The following is a 14,624-nucleotide window of genomic DNA, read 5'->3' as shown; positions in this document are numbered from 1 at the left end:
CTGTTGGAATGTGAGCTTCCACAACTGCAGCACCATTCCCACAGGCCATGCAGTAATTAAACGTGGAGGCTGACATTGTACTGCGCTGAACTGTGTGCAACAGCCAGCAAAAGGCTTCCAACATTCCAGGTTTAGAACAAAGGACAGTTTCAGTCTAGACAACACCTACACATGGCTGGAGCCCCGCTGGAAAGCCACCATGCACTTAAGTTGTTCCTATGAAACAGTTTAAAGGGTGAGGGATGTGCAGCAGTACCTTTTTAGGCCCTACTTTTTAGAGTTCTGATGAACTGGCAAAAACATCCTCGTAGAAAAGCCATTTTGCACAGAATTTAAAAAAAAAAGCTGCATGTTCAGACCAGACTTGTAACTCTACATTCTTTTTTATTTTCTGTCTCAAAATTTGATCTTAAGTTTCTACTGCTGACAAACAAAACTGTGAACTAAATTCCTCCTGTAGCTTTCTAACATGTAGTCACTAGAGGATTCAAACAGTTCCTGAATGAAGCTGCAATTCAGGCAATTCTCTAGATTTCTGCCCAGCTATTATTGTGGCTTAGAAGGACTCTGTGCCTTTCCAGCACAGAAATATTCTCTAAGGTCATCAGTTTGTTCAGCCCAAAGCCAGTGGTTTTCTACACCGGAGCCAGAGCTGAGACACTCCTTTCTGGCCTGCAGGAAAAACCAACTCTCTTTCTCCTCTGCCTGCCCTCTCCTGTCCAGGTACTTCAAAGCATTCCAGATGCCTCGTCCTGTGGATGCAGCAGTGAGAGCTTAGAGCACAAAAGGGTGGAATAAAAAAATGTTTCTTCATACCATTCTTGTATTTGCTTTGGAGCGAGGCAGACCTTGGCATGATGGATTCCTTCCCCCCATTTCAGAGCTCCCTGAGTACTCGGTGCCAATCCATTTTGTTTCCCAGTTTCCTTGCATACATCGGACACACTGAATGGTAATTCCACCATGCACAGTTTCTCCTAATACCATTCCCTTTGCACAGTCTATAAGGCTGAAATCCTGAGAGCAGGATGAGGCCGAGGAAAGAAAAACTCCAGTGGTGTCAGAAGTGGTTAATTGCTGTCACAGGAGGTTCTTCTCTGAGGTCTGATTTCCTTCTAATTGGGCAGGAGCAATTGGATTTGCCCAGGTCCCCACCATCCTCCCAAGATATCCTGATTTGATGCAGGTAGGCGATGTGAGGATGGCCTCATATTATTTAAAGTGTAAAGGATGTATGAGGAGAACAGAGTTAAAACAAGTACTTCTGCTTTTCCAAATGTTCAGTGAGTTGTTTCAAGGCAGCTCATCTCTATTCCCATCCTCTTGCTTTTCAGGAAAGGAAGACAGCACATCCCTCAGGAGGAGAAATCAATATTCTCCTGTCACTTACACACAAACAACAAAGAAATCCCAGTTCCCTAGTGAGCAATTGCCAGTTTAATTTTGCCATCTTCAGTAAGCCTCTCTTCTGAATACTGTCAAGGTGCCAACATATTCATTATGGGCTCTATTTTCTTTTGTCACAACTACTGTGCTCGGGAAACACACACTTTTAGCTGCCTTGCCTGTGTCCAAGAGGAAAACAACGCATGAAATCAAGGCCCCACCTCGCAGTTTTAATCTCTAACCTTGCCACAATGAGAGAACTGAACAACATTTGCAATTGTGTTATTTTTAACAAGCATTTGAAAAAAACCGATCCCTTATTATGCAACAGTAAAAACCTTCAAATAAACCATAAGCATGTCATGGTGTGTATAGATACACGAGGGGGTTTGTGGGGCCAGAGACGGGTGATTCACAGCAAAAAAAGCCTGACAAATCAAGTTATAGTTGCTTTATAAATCCAACTTAGCACTTGCCTTTCAGTAAAGTATAGAAGTCAATCTGTACTGTGCAAGTCACAGATCAAACAGAGCTGGTTCTGTCTTTCTTACCAGCACACGTCCATAGAAATACAGACATGGTAAGTATTTAAAGAAACCAAAACCCCCAATACAACGCCCCTAGACAGGTAAATAAAAGAACCCAGGGGAAAGCCCGAGGAAGCCCCACAGTGGTGCTGGCCAGGGAGCAGAGCAGGGCTCGCAGCAAAGCTGTGCCCTCCCTGCTCACACTGGGACCAGCACCACCCCAGGAGAGGAGCAGCTCCCAGGACGGAGCCTGAGCTGTCCCTGGGAAGGACTGAATTACAGGACAGCCTGTGGGAGGGGGTGAAAAGCCACAGGGGGATGTTCCACAGCAAGGAGGAGCTGCAGCTCTCCTGAGAAGGCTCCTGTTCCTCCTGCACACGTGAGTGAGCTGCACCCCAGGACACTGAAATGCAAACACTGCCTGCCTGGCAATGAACCAAAATCCTCTGCAGCCAGGTAACTGCAGTAGGAAGGCAGGATTTGTTACCAAACACAGCCCTCACTGAGAACCGTGGTGGTTCTCTCCTCAAAGGCAAGCAAAGCATCTCAAAGCATTCCAGAAAAAAGCAGTATAAAGTGAAATAATAAATAAAAATACAAACCAAGCAGGATTCCCTGATTCAGTGACAAAGGTGAGTGGCTTAGTGCTACCCCCTCGACAGTGAAAGCCCAAGACCTCCTGGCAGGGCTGCGTTTACAGGAGGATACAGGAAGTTTGCTTACACATAATCATGCCTCCTGATAGCAGATACACCTGAAATAATACTCTGTTCTATCAGCATCTTCTAATCATTAGGCCTTCCATAAAGCAATGAAAGAAACTCTCTTGCTTTAATCTACTTTAATCTTTCTTCCAGGCTTTGCCTGCCTTTCCCCAGTTGTCTTCTGTTCCCTTCCCCCTCCCTGAAAAACTCACTCTCTTACCTTTAAATCTTCCCCTTTAGGCTTCACTAATCCTGTTTTACTGATTCACATTCATCAGTTCTTTCTCTTTGTACCCCAGTTCTTCCTTCTGCTGTGATGCCCTGGTTAATCCCTTCTTTATCCCTGTACTCTGGTGTCCCAGATGACAAATCCTTAATTTACCTGCTTGGAAAGCTTAATCTTCAGAGGTATTCCTACCTTTCAACACCTTTGCCCATCTCATACCTCCACATTCAGAAGCTCTCAGTTCCTACCCCCACATCAATCACCTCTTCAGAGAGACGTTTGGTGGTGCCTGGTTTTCTAACCTGAGAGTACTGCAGCTACTGTGAGCAGAGAACAGAGGACATTCCCATGACCCAGAGGGCTGTGCCAAGGAAGCTGGTACAATCATGCTGTTACACACAGCCCCTGACCACTGCACTGAGGTGGGGCAAAAGCAGCAGTAAATAAAACAGGCAGGGAGACAATGGGGTGGGGTATGATTGGAAGAAGCCACAAATTGCTTTCACGGTATCAAAAGGATGTAATGGTCAGTGGCAGCTTATGTTATGCAGCTGGCAGGTAATAATCAGGGCTGTTATTGCTCAAAGATTTCAGAAAAACCACCAGGCAGTAAATTGTGGATGCTCCTGACTTAAAGTTTTGACATGTAAAATGAAAACAACATCAGCATTACTGGATAAAAAGGGGAATTTTTCACTCACTTTCACTATAGTCTCACATTCCATTTCTACTTCTGTTTTTCCTCTACTTCTTGTTCTTCTATGCTCTTTAAAACAAAACCAAGGATCATTTCAATGTGATGTGATGAACAATTACTCTAAGCTGAAATGACATAATTCTGTGCATTACAGTAAAACAACATCTCTTTAATCTATGCACTTAATGAAAAACAAAAGATTACTTCATGCTTCTGCGTGCTGGCTCATTAATATTTGACTAGGCACCTGTAAGCCAGAGAAACCAGTCTGTTTATCACAACCTGTCACTCCGTGCTAAAAAAGGACAATATTTCAGCTGTGTTATGTGGGAGATCCAAGTGTAGCTGCAGCTTCTGCACGTTGCAAGAAGTGTCACTTTTTTCTGGGAAGGGGAAAGAAGGGCATCTTGAAGGAAAAATGAGCGTCAGCCACGCCTCCTAAGTGCGTGCTTGAGGAGATTGCTCTGGCCTAATCCCAGGAACTCAGGGCAGTTTGGATGGAAAACCTTCCAGGACACCCCCGAGTGCTCCCAAGAGTGGTGCTGCTCCTTCTCCAGCCTGTTCCCTTTGGGTCAGCCTTGCTCGAGTGCCTGGGCAGGACAAGGGGTGGGACACGCTGCTGCTGGAGGTGTTCCTACCGTTCACTCGCCTTCATCCCGAGCTGGTGTTTGTCTCTGGAGCTGAAACTGGGGTTTGGTAGTGCAGGAGAGCAGCAGGACTGTCAGACTGTCCCCCCCGAAGCCACTCGGAGCTGACTCACTGGGTTCATCACGCACCACTCTGAGCACCCTCAACTTAAACTCTCTCTCTTGGAGAGGTCTGAGGTCTGGATCAGAGAAGTCCTGAAGGTAATCCAGCAGCAACAAAAAGACACAAGTTTGTGCAGTTAGTAGAAGATGGCTATGAAATTATAGCCAGGAACTGAAAAAAGGTGACTTTTTGTTCTTGCTAAGTGCAGCCTTTAACCAACGTTTCCAGGCCATTTTCAAGTGGCTGTAGTGTGTTTCCTTCTCTGCTGTGTTACATTATTGTGGTAGCTGTCTTGTCTTACACTAAAAGAAGTGTTATTTCAGTATTAAGTGATTTACTGCTCTGTAGGGACAGTAATTGCATGAGCCTGTCCCTGAACTCGGTTCTGTTTGCAGAAGTTAAATCACAGCTCTTTCATGACACAGTTGGTGCCACCAAAATCTCGACACTTCCCACATCATACACTTTATGCTCTGTCAGGGTTGTATTTGCTCTGTCTGGGAGCCAGAGCTGGAATGGCATCCCGTGTCACACCCTAGGTGAGAGCCAGCCATGGAATAACAGCCTGTGAGTTCACTGAGGCAACCTGTGCTTTGTCTCAGGTGTCACGCTTGTTACAAATCAAACTGAAAATGGAAACCTTTAAAAAAGAAATAGAAACAAACAATAACACAAAATAAAGCTTCTCATTTAATATTTAAAGATGAAATAGCTTAAAAACTGAAGTAGTACTTTTAAAATTCGTTACAAAACATTTCCTCCCAAAGCATTTTCTTAAACTGAATATAATTATTGAGTCACTTCCTTGGTAATGGGTGAAGAAGCAGAACAATAAGTCTGAGCACTGTGTCCTCATTTTACTTTCATGCAGATTCATAAATGCCTTCTAATTGAGTCACAATGCAGGCAGAAAATATAATTAGCTGGATTTGATTGAAATTCGGTGTAAGGGGACTTCTGCCACCTTCTTAATGTTGTGTTGCAACAAATGAATGAAACCATTTGATTTATTTTCTCCTCGAACTCTTTCTCACCTTGGCAGCAGTGGTTGGAAAGCTACAGCATTAACATTGACACAAATGGTGTTCTAAGATACATGTGGGGTTTCAGACAGTCAGGAAATGGGTGCCAGTGACTGTGGCAGCTTGCACCATTTTGACATGCAAAATGAACCTAAAGTATTAGCTGAGGAAGCAGAAGGTGACAGTTTGTAGCAGAAAAAAATATAGCGGCAAGAAGGTGAAATGTAAAGTGAAAAAAGAAAGCTAATATGTTTTGCATAGTCCCTTATCACTTCTCCTGATGCACTTCATTTTCCTGTCCCTTTGATCTGTGCACTTCACTGGATTTGTGCTCCCACTGACAGACAAATCAGATAAAGCAAATTACATAAAATTGGCAATTTTTACAAAATTACACATACATTTGCAGCACACAAACACTTTGTTACTGTGGATGTTGGCCTAGTTACTTCAATGAGGCTTGAAACTACTGAAAGCAGGTTGAGATTTGATTAAAAATTCCCTTAAAACCAGTCTTGGGAAACACTACTAGGCATCCTCTTGCTGAATTCCTTAGTTTGTGCAACATTGTTACTTCTCCTTACTTCTGGCACCGTTTTCAGGGAGCTCCCTGTTAAAGGACACAGCTTGGGTTGGGAAAGTGTGAGTGTACTTTGCATACAGGTGAGTGTTGGCCAGTGCTCACACCCCAGGACTTGGGTGTGCAAAGCAGGCACACCATTTGCCAAAGTGCAGATTTTACCTACCTGGAGGATGAACATCAGAAATAAGCGAGCATTTCAACAAAAGCAACATTCAAAAAATAACAACAAAACCCCCTCGTATTTAATCAACCTGAGGAGCTTCCCTTTGATTGTTTGTCAAAACACAGTCTACGGAAAGTAGCAGAGATATCTGGATAGCATGAATTCCACATGGAGGGGATTACAAGGTTACAGGACACAACTCCTGAGCTGTAAGTAGGGTATGCACCACTCACAGCCTGGGCTGTTTATTGAGCTTGTGACAACACAGTCTGGGCACCTGCACCACTGGGATGCTCCTGATCCAAATGATGGCAGTGCAGCAGACATATATTATATATTTGCCACAGGGGTGCTCTCTAGTTTTGGAGCTGCAGGCATGGTCTTGCAGCACAAGAAAGAGAAAGTCAGAGAGAAACATGGGGATTAAAACAAACACTAAATTCCAAGCTCTTTTCTATTCTGATGGTCGGGGCTGTACCTGTCAAAATCACCTGGTTTTGGAAATGCCCAAGTATTTCTGGACTCCAGTGAGAGCAGCCTCTTTCTGTGTGTGCAGACATTGCATTAAGCAGCTCTTGGGGAAATCTCCAATGCAGAGATAATACAACACAGGAAATACTTCCCCAAATCAGCAGCCAAGTATCCATTGCTTTTATTAGTGCTGAGATAACCATTTTAGAGTAGACACACATGGAAACTACGCTGTAGAAGAACACTAATGACAGGGAGAGTGTTAAAACACCATCTGCTATTCATAGTCACTGTCTACCTAATGCTGGTATATCCCAGAAGCTTTCTAGAGAAAGTCCAGCAATCAATCCAGTGCATGTTTAAGCTTTTAAAATATTGAAGTTGAATATATTCTGGATTATCTGATGGTCCTGAATGTGTCCTCGCTTGTGCAAAGGGCCACAAAAAAGGTTGCATTTTATATTTCTGGTTTCTAAGCTGTCATGAAAAGCTGTGTTGTGTTCTCACTTACTGTGCCATTACTATAAAGAACTACTGCCACAATTAGTCCAAATTTCTGTTCTTACTGGCATGCAGAAATGGGGCACAGAATATTGTCAGTCACCACAGCAAATTGTGCTGATCTAACACCTCACATCAAACCTCATTACTGTGACTGTTCTTTACAATTATCTGTTATGAATCTTTAAAGCTACAATGAAGAAATGTGTATTGTGTCAGGGAAAATAAAAAAAGGGAGTGCTGCTTATCCACAAGAGTTGCCTCCCAACATATCTTTTAGTTCTCTTGGTAATTCCCACACCTCTCAGTTGCTCAGCAGCTCAAGGTGCTGCTGCTGGTTCTGCCTTTGGCACACTCTGACAGGGTGAGACCACGGCAGCACAACATCACCAGGTTACAGAGAGCAGAAGAGGTTTGTAAAAGCAGTTTGAGGGGAAATGGACCAAGCAAAACTTCCTTGTCCTTTATGGAAGAAGAAATTCCTAAGCCATTGCTCCTCTTCAGAATTTGTTTCCAGCTGTGCTGTGTGTTGTAGAGTTCCTGTTCAATGCAATGTGCCAGATGTGCTTTACATGAGGGCTCTTCTACAGGTATCTACAAACAAGATGAACTGCCAAACCAAGGAAAACAGAAAAGCAAAGGGCAGAGGATGGGTGTGATCCACAGCAAGGTCACACAAACAGACACTTAGGACAAAATCCACCCCATGGCAACACAGAAACAGTACGAAAAACATTTAAGGCAGCAACTTGTGTTCCTTTTTTGACAGTTGTGAAATCAAGTTATACCCTCATCTTCCCTGGACCAGCAAAGATCCTTCACATCCCTGTCACAAAGACAATGCACATGGAGGTTTGCTTATCCATTGACCAAGACTGACTGTGAAGTAGACAGACAGAGGGAGAAATGCATGAGGAGTAACATGGTCCTGGCTTTGACTTCACTCACTGAGACACTAAAAAAAAAATTATTCAGATTAATTCTACTGCACGTCAGTGAAAATCACCGGTTTAACAGCAGCATGAGGGAAACCCATCCCTACGAAACTCCACCTTAAAGTTACACAAACACAATCCAACTGCAGCAAGAATAGTCTTCAGATGCACTCCTGGGCAAGACATTTCCATTCCTGCTTCCTATTGGTTACTTTAGATCAATAATAGATTACCTTTAAAAAAAAATCAACTGCCATGATACTACGGATCCCTAAATGCCAGAAGATTAAGTCAGAATATGCACCTTTAAGCTCAAAACAAAACTCCCAAACCTCTAGACAAGGTCCATGCAGAGGATCAGTTCTATATGTACAAAACATGTTATTTATCACCTTTACCACATGTAGTATAACACTTACTGGCTTGTAAGCTAGACATAGGTCAAGAGAATGGAATTTATTCCTCAGAAGCTTATTTCCACTAATATAATGAACGTTAGCTACAAAAAGTCCAATCTGGGACACTTCTCCTCTGGTCCTGCACGAAGAGTTAATGCTCTGTGGTTATGAGGCCAACAAATTTTTGTGAGTGTCTCAGTGGAGGCCCTGAATTGAAAGTCTCCAAGACTTACTCATTTAGGACACAAGCTGCCCCCTTGAAGTCAGCCTGAATTTTCCTATTGTTGTCAGCCAGAATACACGAAAAGTTCACTCCCCACTCCATGGATGCATTTGGCAAATTGCTTTAGTCTGATCTGAGGGGTAAGTCGGGCACCCCTTGCTGCTCATCACAAAGGAGTAACAATGACTTTATTTTTGTTAGTATTTCAGTAAGCACTAAAATAACCAAAGAGTTCTTTTCTTGGCCGTGGTGACACGGCCACCAAGAGCTTTAGGAGTCACTGCCTTCTTTCTTACGTGCTAATGAAACCTTTTCAGCTGTCCCACAACAGCCCTGTTCCCGTGCAGCCTGAGTGCCAAGGCTCCTCTGCAGAAAACACTCAAGTGCTCACAAAACCCTTCTACCACAGGACAGCTCTCAGCTGTCCAAGACTTTACTCAACAATCTGCATTACTGAGGACACTTTCCCTCTTGTAAAGCCTCGGTCTGTCCTGATCACACATTCAAACGTTCCTTTCATACAGACCAAGCATCTCAATATTTCATGTTAAGCAGTGATGAATTCTCACTGAGCCTTTAAAACTTGAGTGTTTCAAAGACTAACATGTATAGAATATATATAAATAAAGAACATAACAAGGACCCAGGAGGACCTCTGTTCTCTGAGATGAACCATAAAATAAGGGAAATTAGCTTGGCTCCATTTTAAACCCAGCTTTCTTTCCACACAGTGCATAAATGCAAAACAAGGCACCTAGTACCCAAAGCTGGAACTACCTGTGTGATGCTTAGCTAAGCATCAGCTAACCCAGTTATTTCTGCAAGAACACAGCCTGCAGCAGTATCCTGGGATGGCTCCAGCTTCCCTCTGTCCTTAAACAGGTCACAGAGAGTAAAGTCTGAAGGCTTCCCACTGACATGAACCCACTGCCCCAGTTTCACAAGTGCACCGCAGTATTTGATTGCTTTAAAGTGTGAAGTGTTAACAGGCAGATTTGGAAAGTAAATTATCTTCAGGGGATGTAAAGGACCAAGTCCTCTGATCTTAAATAGTTGGGGTTGGAAGGGACCTCTGGAGGTCACCCAGTCCAACCCCCCTGCCAAGGCAGGGTCACCTGGAGCAGGTGACACAGGAACACGTCCAGGTGGGTTTGGAATGTCTCCAGAGAGGGAGACTCCATGACCTCCCTGGGAAGCTGTTCCAGTGCTCTGCTACCCTCAGTGGAAAGAAGCTCTCCCTCATGTTGAAGTGAAACTTCTTGTGGTTTAGTTATGGCCATTGTTCCTCATCTTGTCACTGGGTACCACTGGGAAGAGTCTGGCACCATCCTCTTGGTGCCTGCCTTGGAGATATTTATCTGCATTAACGAGATCCCCTCTCTGTCTTCTCCAGACTAAACAGGCCCAGCTCCTGCAGTCTCTCCTCGTAAGAGAGATGCTCCTGACCCCTCATTATCCCTGTGGCCTCCACTGGACCCTCTCCAGTAGCTCCTTGCCTCAGAAATCACCTTTCTGTAAATGATACTCAAAATTAAAAGACTGCAAATTAAAGAAAATTCTTCTCCTATCCCAAAATGTCATTCCAAAGCACACCAGTACACATTCAAAGTGACACCAGTAACATCTCTGAAAAGATTAGGAGCAAATGCCAGGGAAATTGAGGTAAACATCAGGTGAGTGGACATCTCACTGATTCACTGCCTCACACAAAGGAAACAGTTTGGTTGCCTTATATGACAAACTGATTTCCTTTGCAACTTTCCCAAAGTCATTTCACTGCCAAGGTCTCAACTCTCCCATCTGCAAAACTGTATGAAACACAAGGTATTAGCTCAAATTTTAATGCTATTAGAATCTGAAAGCAATAGCACAGTCTTGTCTTACAAAGGTAACGTGACAGGTTAGGCAATTTGAGGTCCTAATCTGTATTAAATATAGCAGATTGCACAGTTTTCTCTGCAGTAAAAAGAGATTTATTTCCCAAGAACGTTCCAAATCCAAATCCTTTCCCTAATGAAGTGTCAGATAAAAGGATCTTCTGCACAAACACATCAAGAAAACGTCATCTCCCAAAATTTCATTAAACATTAAACGCTTGTGAAATAAACAAACAGAAAATGCTGGGGCTTTTTGACAAATTGTTATTAGTTCCATTTACTTTGTAAGACAGAATACATATGACAATTAGTTCTTCAAATGACTACATGGGGGAGGTCCCTTCTGTCCTGATGCTCTGTACTCTATGATAAGCTCATTTGTTTGTGTCTGAGAACAGATTTTCAGCTTCACTCCTTTCTGAAACCAAAGTTGGCCTCAGACAGATAATGCAGCTAACTGCTAATAAACTCAAGATGTCTTAATATCAATTTGCTGAATGGAAAATCCTACTTATTTTGAACTAATTTAGTACAGCAGTACCTGTTTAAGATCAATTCACAGCAGACTATTTCCTTTTTATTGCTAATTAAAATCACGGATTTCCTGTTCCAAACAGATTATAACCCTGAAAAATGAGCCACAAACCCAGCGTGTTATTGACTCAGCTGGTGGACGAGGTCTAGATTTACCACCTAGTTCTGAGGTTTATAAAAACAACTCCTCTAAGCAATGACAAATTGGCCAAAAAGAAGTCAGGTGACGAGGGGAGAACAGGAGATGCTCGCTGAGGTTTGTCTTCTCAGCGTTCTGAAGTGCAGAATGGCTTAGCTGGGCTTTGATCTCCAGCCTGAGGTACCAGGAGCACATGGACTGGAACTCTTTCTTGGCACATTATATTTGAGGACCACCACCCAGTTCTGCCTCAATTCCAGCCCTTTCCGGCCTTGAAGAGAATAATACCCCTGCTGTGTGCCAAGGGGATATCTGCAGGTGGCATCTGGGCTTAACCTTATCCACCCACACTTTTGTTGTCAGGTCGGTACAAAAATATTTTCAACTGATTGTGCTGGGCAGATACAGACCAATTCTTTCACTTGTGGAACACAGCTGAGTCAGGAAAGCTTGGGAACAGCTAAGAAAAAATGATATATTGGAGTGGTCCTGAATTAAGGGAGATTCCACCCAGTGCTTTCAGTACATTGCCCCTGAGCACTCGTGTTCCTGAGGTCTGAGCCTCCATCTGAACTGCAGAGTTCCCAGGAAAGCAGCACCCGCTGGGGTTCATCCTGAGGGAGCAGGAGAAGGACTGGGGCATCCCTGTCTCTTTTCACTAAACCTTATAAACTCCAGCAAGCGTGTGCAGTACTTTCCCTTAGCAGTGAATTAGCTTTCCTCTTCTTCTCCACAGTGCCTCATTCCCACTGCAAAAGGCTAAAATCTGCTTAGGTTCATCTTAGGGTGATTTAATCAATCACAGCAGCCTGAGCTGCATTTCCATTCAAATTTATGGCTAACTTCAATTGGTGTAGCTGAAGCAGAGAGTATCCCCAGCAATCCTTCTTTGCTCTCCCAAAGATGATGCCCTTCTTGCAGGCGTGGCTGAGCAGATTCTGCTTCTGTTTGCTATGGCTGTAGCTTAAATTAATTAAGTGCATTAATGTAATCTGCTGCCAACTGGAATTTACATGAACAGGCAGGACCACAAATAAGGAGGAAAAGCTGGGGGTCACTTATCTCACCCAGCAAACTGCAGGGAAGAGCAGGGCAGAAATCCAAGGCTGGTGTGGGACACAGGTGACTCGGGACACGGCTCTCCAAGGGATCAAAGAACCACAACCCACACAGGGCCTGTGAAGTCTGACCAAACTGCAGCATTCTGGTTCCCTGCAGCCTCATTTATTCCAGTGGTTCTACATGCCTGGCAAGGTGATAAAACCAGCAGTGCTGATACCCTTGTACGGGGAACTGTGAAGGGACAGCGGGCACTTCCCTCCCTCCTGAGAATATCTGCAACAGCACTCACTCTATCTGCATTTCTTATTAAAAGAATGCAATCAAATTAATCACAATAAAGTGGATATAAATATTAATGCATGTGTTGATATTTGGAGGATGAAATGTACTTTTGTTGTTTAGAGAACTAAGCTGTTCCTGTTTGTTGAAGCCCATTGTTAATCTTCCTCTTGTTTTCCAACATAACTTATTTATTTACGGCGTGTCAAGGGAGAAACCTAATTTCTAAGGACATTTTTCAATTAACTTGCTTAATTAAGAGAGAAAAGTTAGACTCGGTTTGTAAATAGCATTATCCAAACCCCACAAAATTAATAAGATTCTGGGAAATGACTGAGGATACACCTACACGAGTAGGATCAGGAACATTCCCCATCTCCAATCTCCAGGTGTTACAGACCTTGTCTGGCATTCTGAACGTCTGCTCAGTTTTGCCTGGTTTGGAAACAATTACATGAGCTCCAAATGTCTGTTCCATTCTTAGGGAATTACTGTTCCCTTTGGTTTCTGTCACACAGTACCATGAGCAAGTGCTTACACGGAAGTTTGCACTTCAAACTACGGGCTTTAATGAGTTTTAAGTTCTGCTCTGAATATGAATCTGTCACAAGAGCCTCTGCAGTGATCTAACTTCCTGAGTTTGTGCAACACCCAGTAATGTCCTAGGAAATGCCTGCTGCTGCCCTGATTCCAACACTGCCACTCAGACCAAGATCTTCAGAAATCAAGAATTCTCAGTTTCAGGAGGGACCACAGTTCTGTCCTGGGCCCAATGAAATCCTCAGTGAAGTTAGGAGAAGTCTTGCAAATTATGTCTCTGAAATTAAACCAGACGCGCAAACTGGAACGCAGAGATCTCATTGCCATGTCTGAACTTGGTGATCAATTAGAAACAGACTCATCCAACTGAACAGTTCCCGAGAACTGGAAAAAGATTTCAATCCAATAAAGTAAAAGAAGATGATTGCAAACCACTAAAAATCACTGAAATAACTCATTTCCCTAGTGCATTTATAGCAAGTGAATAACCACGCTCTTTGTGGATGCAAGAGTATTTCACATCTAAAAATAACTTACACTGTACACTGATCCCAAATCTAGATATACCCAAGGCAGCCCGGAGCTGCAGGTCAATTTATAATACTTATGTAAAATAAAAAAGAAAACAAATTTAAAGCACAACTAGATGCTATGCTTGTCCCACATATCGTGGACATATGCTGTGAGTCATTGCAAACTTTCTCTGAGACACAGGAATTCAGGTGAATTACTTAACAGTTTCAGTACTAAACATGATTTTTTCCTTCATATATTGAAAATATCTGGGAATATATTTCCCATACAATGAGCAGGTATAAACATCTGGCGAACTCCTGCTCGCATCCTCTCTTACAGCAGCCTCACACACGCTTTTAAGCAGCAATTTTCTTTGCTTTAGTACTACAGAAACAGAAATAAATGTGGTTTGATACATTTACTGTGCAAGAAGAGTAGTTTTATGCTCCCATAAAATGCTTTCAGAAATAATAATGACAATAATAACAATGATAATAAAAGGAGCTGTAAACTCCAACAGGGCCTGGTTGTAACTGGAGAAACCAAACGACTCTGAATGCTGAAGACAATTATGTCTCAGTCTGTGAACACACAGCTTGAATTAGTGTGTTTGTGTGCAGACAACAGCACTGTGTTCTCATCTGGTGCTGGTGTTTTTAACCACATGAGTCATAACGTGAGGAAGGCAGGCTGAGCAAACCTGATGGCTTCCATCATTCCCAGGGTTTCCCCCGTGTGAGAAACAAAATGCTGCCTCTCCTCAGCACAGTGTAGGGGTGAAGCCCTTTGCTGCAGGTTTGGCAGGTGTTAAATCCATTTTGTAGACAGCACGGAACCTGGAAATCCATAAATCTGCCTGTCCCCTTCTTTGTTTTCCATACAAGGGAAACTCTGACTTCATTGTTAGTGCAGGCAACTAGGAAAGCTTGAGCAGACCACAAAACTCCTTTGTGGGATTAGTGGTTTCAAAACGGGGCTGGGAACCATCAGAACTGGATTCTAATTCTGTCACTCTGAAAGATGCTTAAGCCAAAGATTTCAAACATTGACACCTAAAGTAAGGCAGCAAAATGCAAGTTAACTGTGCACTC

The 14,624-nt window shown here is 43.2% G+C and overlaps 1 protein-coding gene across 2 annotated transcripts in view; it reads right to left on the bottom strand.

Moving 5' to 3' along the window:
* PLCB1 (phospholipase C beta 1) overlaps positions 1-14,624 on the bottom strand; it is a 344,064-nt gene that overhangs the window by 17,698 nt on the left and 311,742 nt on the right. The window contains exon 32 of one of the 2 annotated variants that reach the window (XM_051792772.1): positions 3,545-3,609. The exons of the other annotated variant lie outside the window; for it this stretch is intronic. Within the exon in view, the coding sequence (XP_051648732.1) occupies positions 3,571-3,609 (39 nt within the window). The 3' untranslated portion in view covers positions 3,545-3,570. The remainder of the gene's footprint in view (positions 1-3,544; positions 3,610-14,624) is intronic. 2 annotated transcript variants of the gene reach the window in all.

Source organism: Manacus candei, unplaced genomic scaffold (assembly GCF_025592945.1).
Source record: "Manacus candei isolate 608988 ecotype Guabito, Panama unplaced genomic scaffold, ASM2559294v1 h1tg000035l, whole genome shotgun sequence".
Classification (NCBI taxonomy): Eukaryota; Metazoa; Chordata; class Aves; order Passeriformes; family Pipridae; genus Manacus; species Manacus candei.
This window is presented reverse-complemented; position numbering and strand designations above follow the sequence as displayed.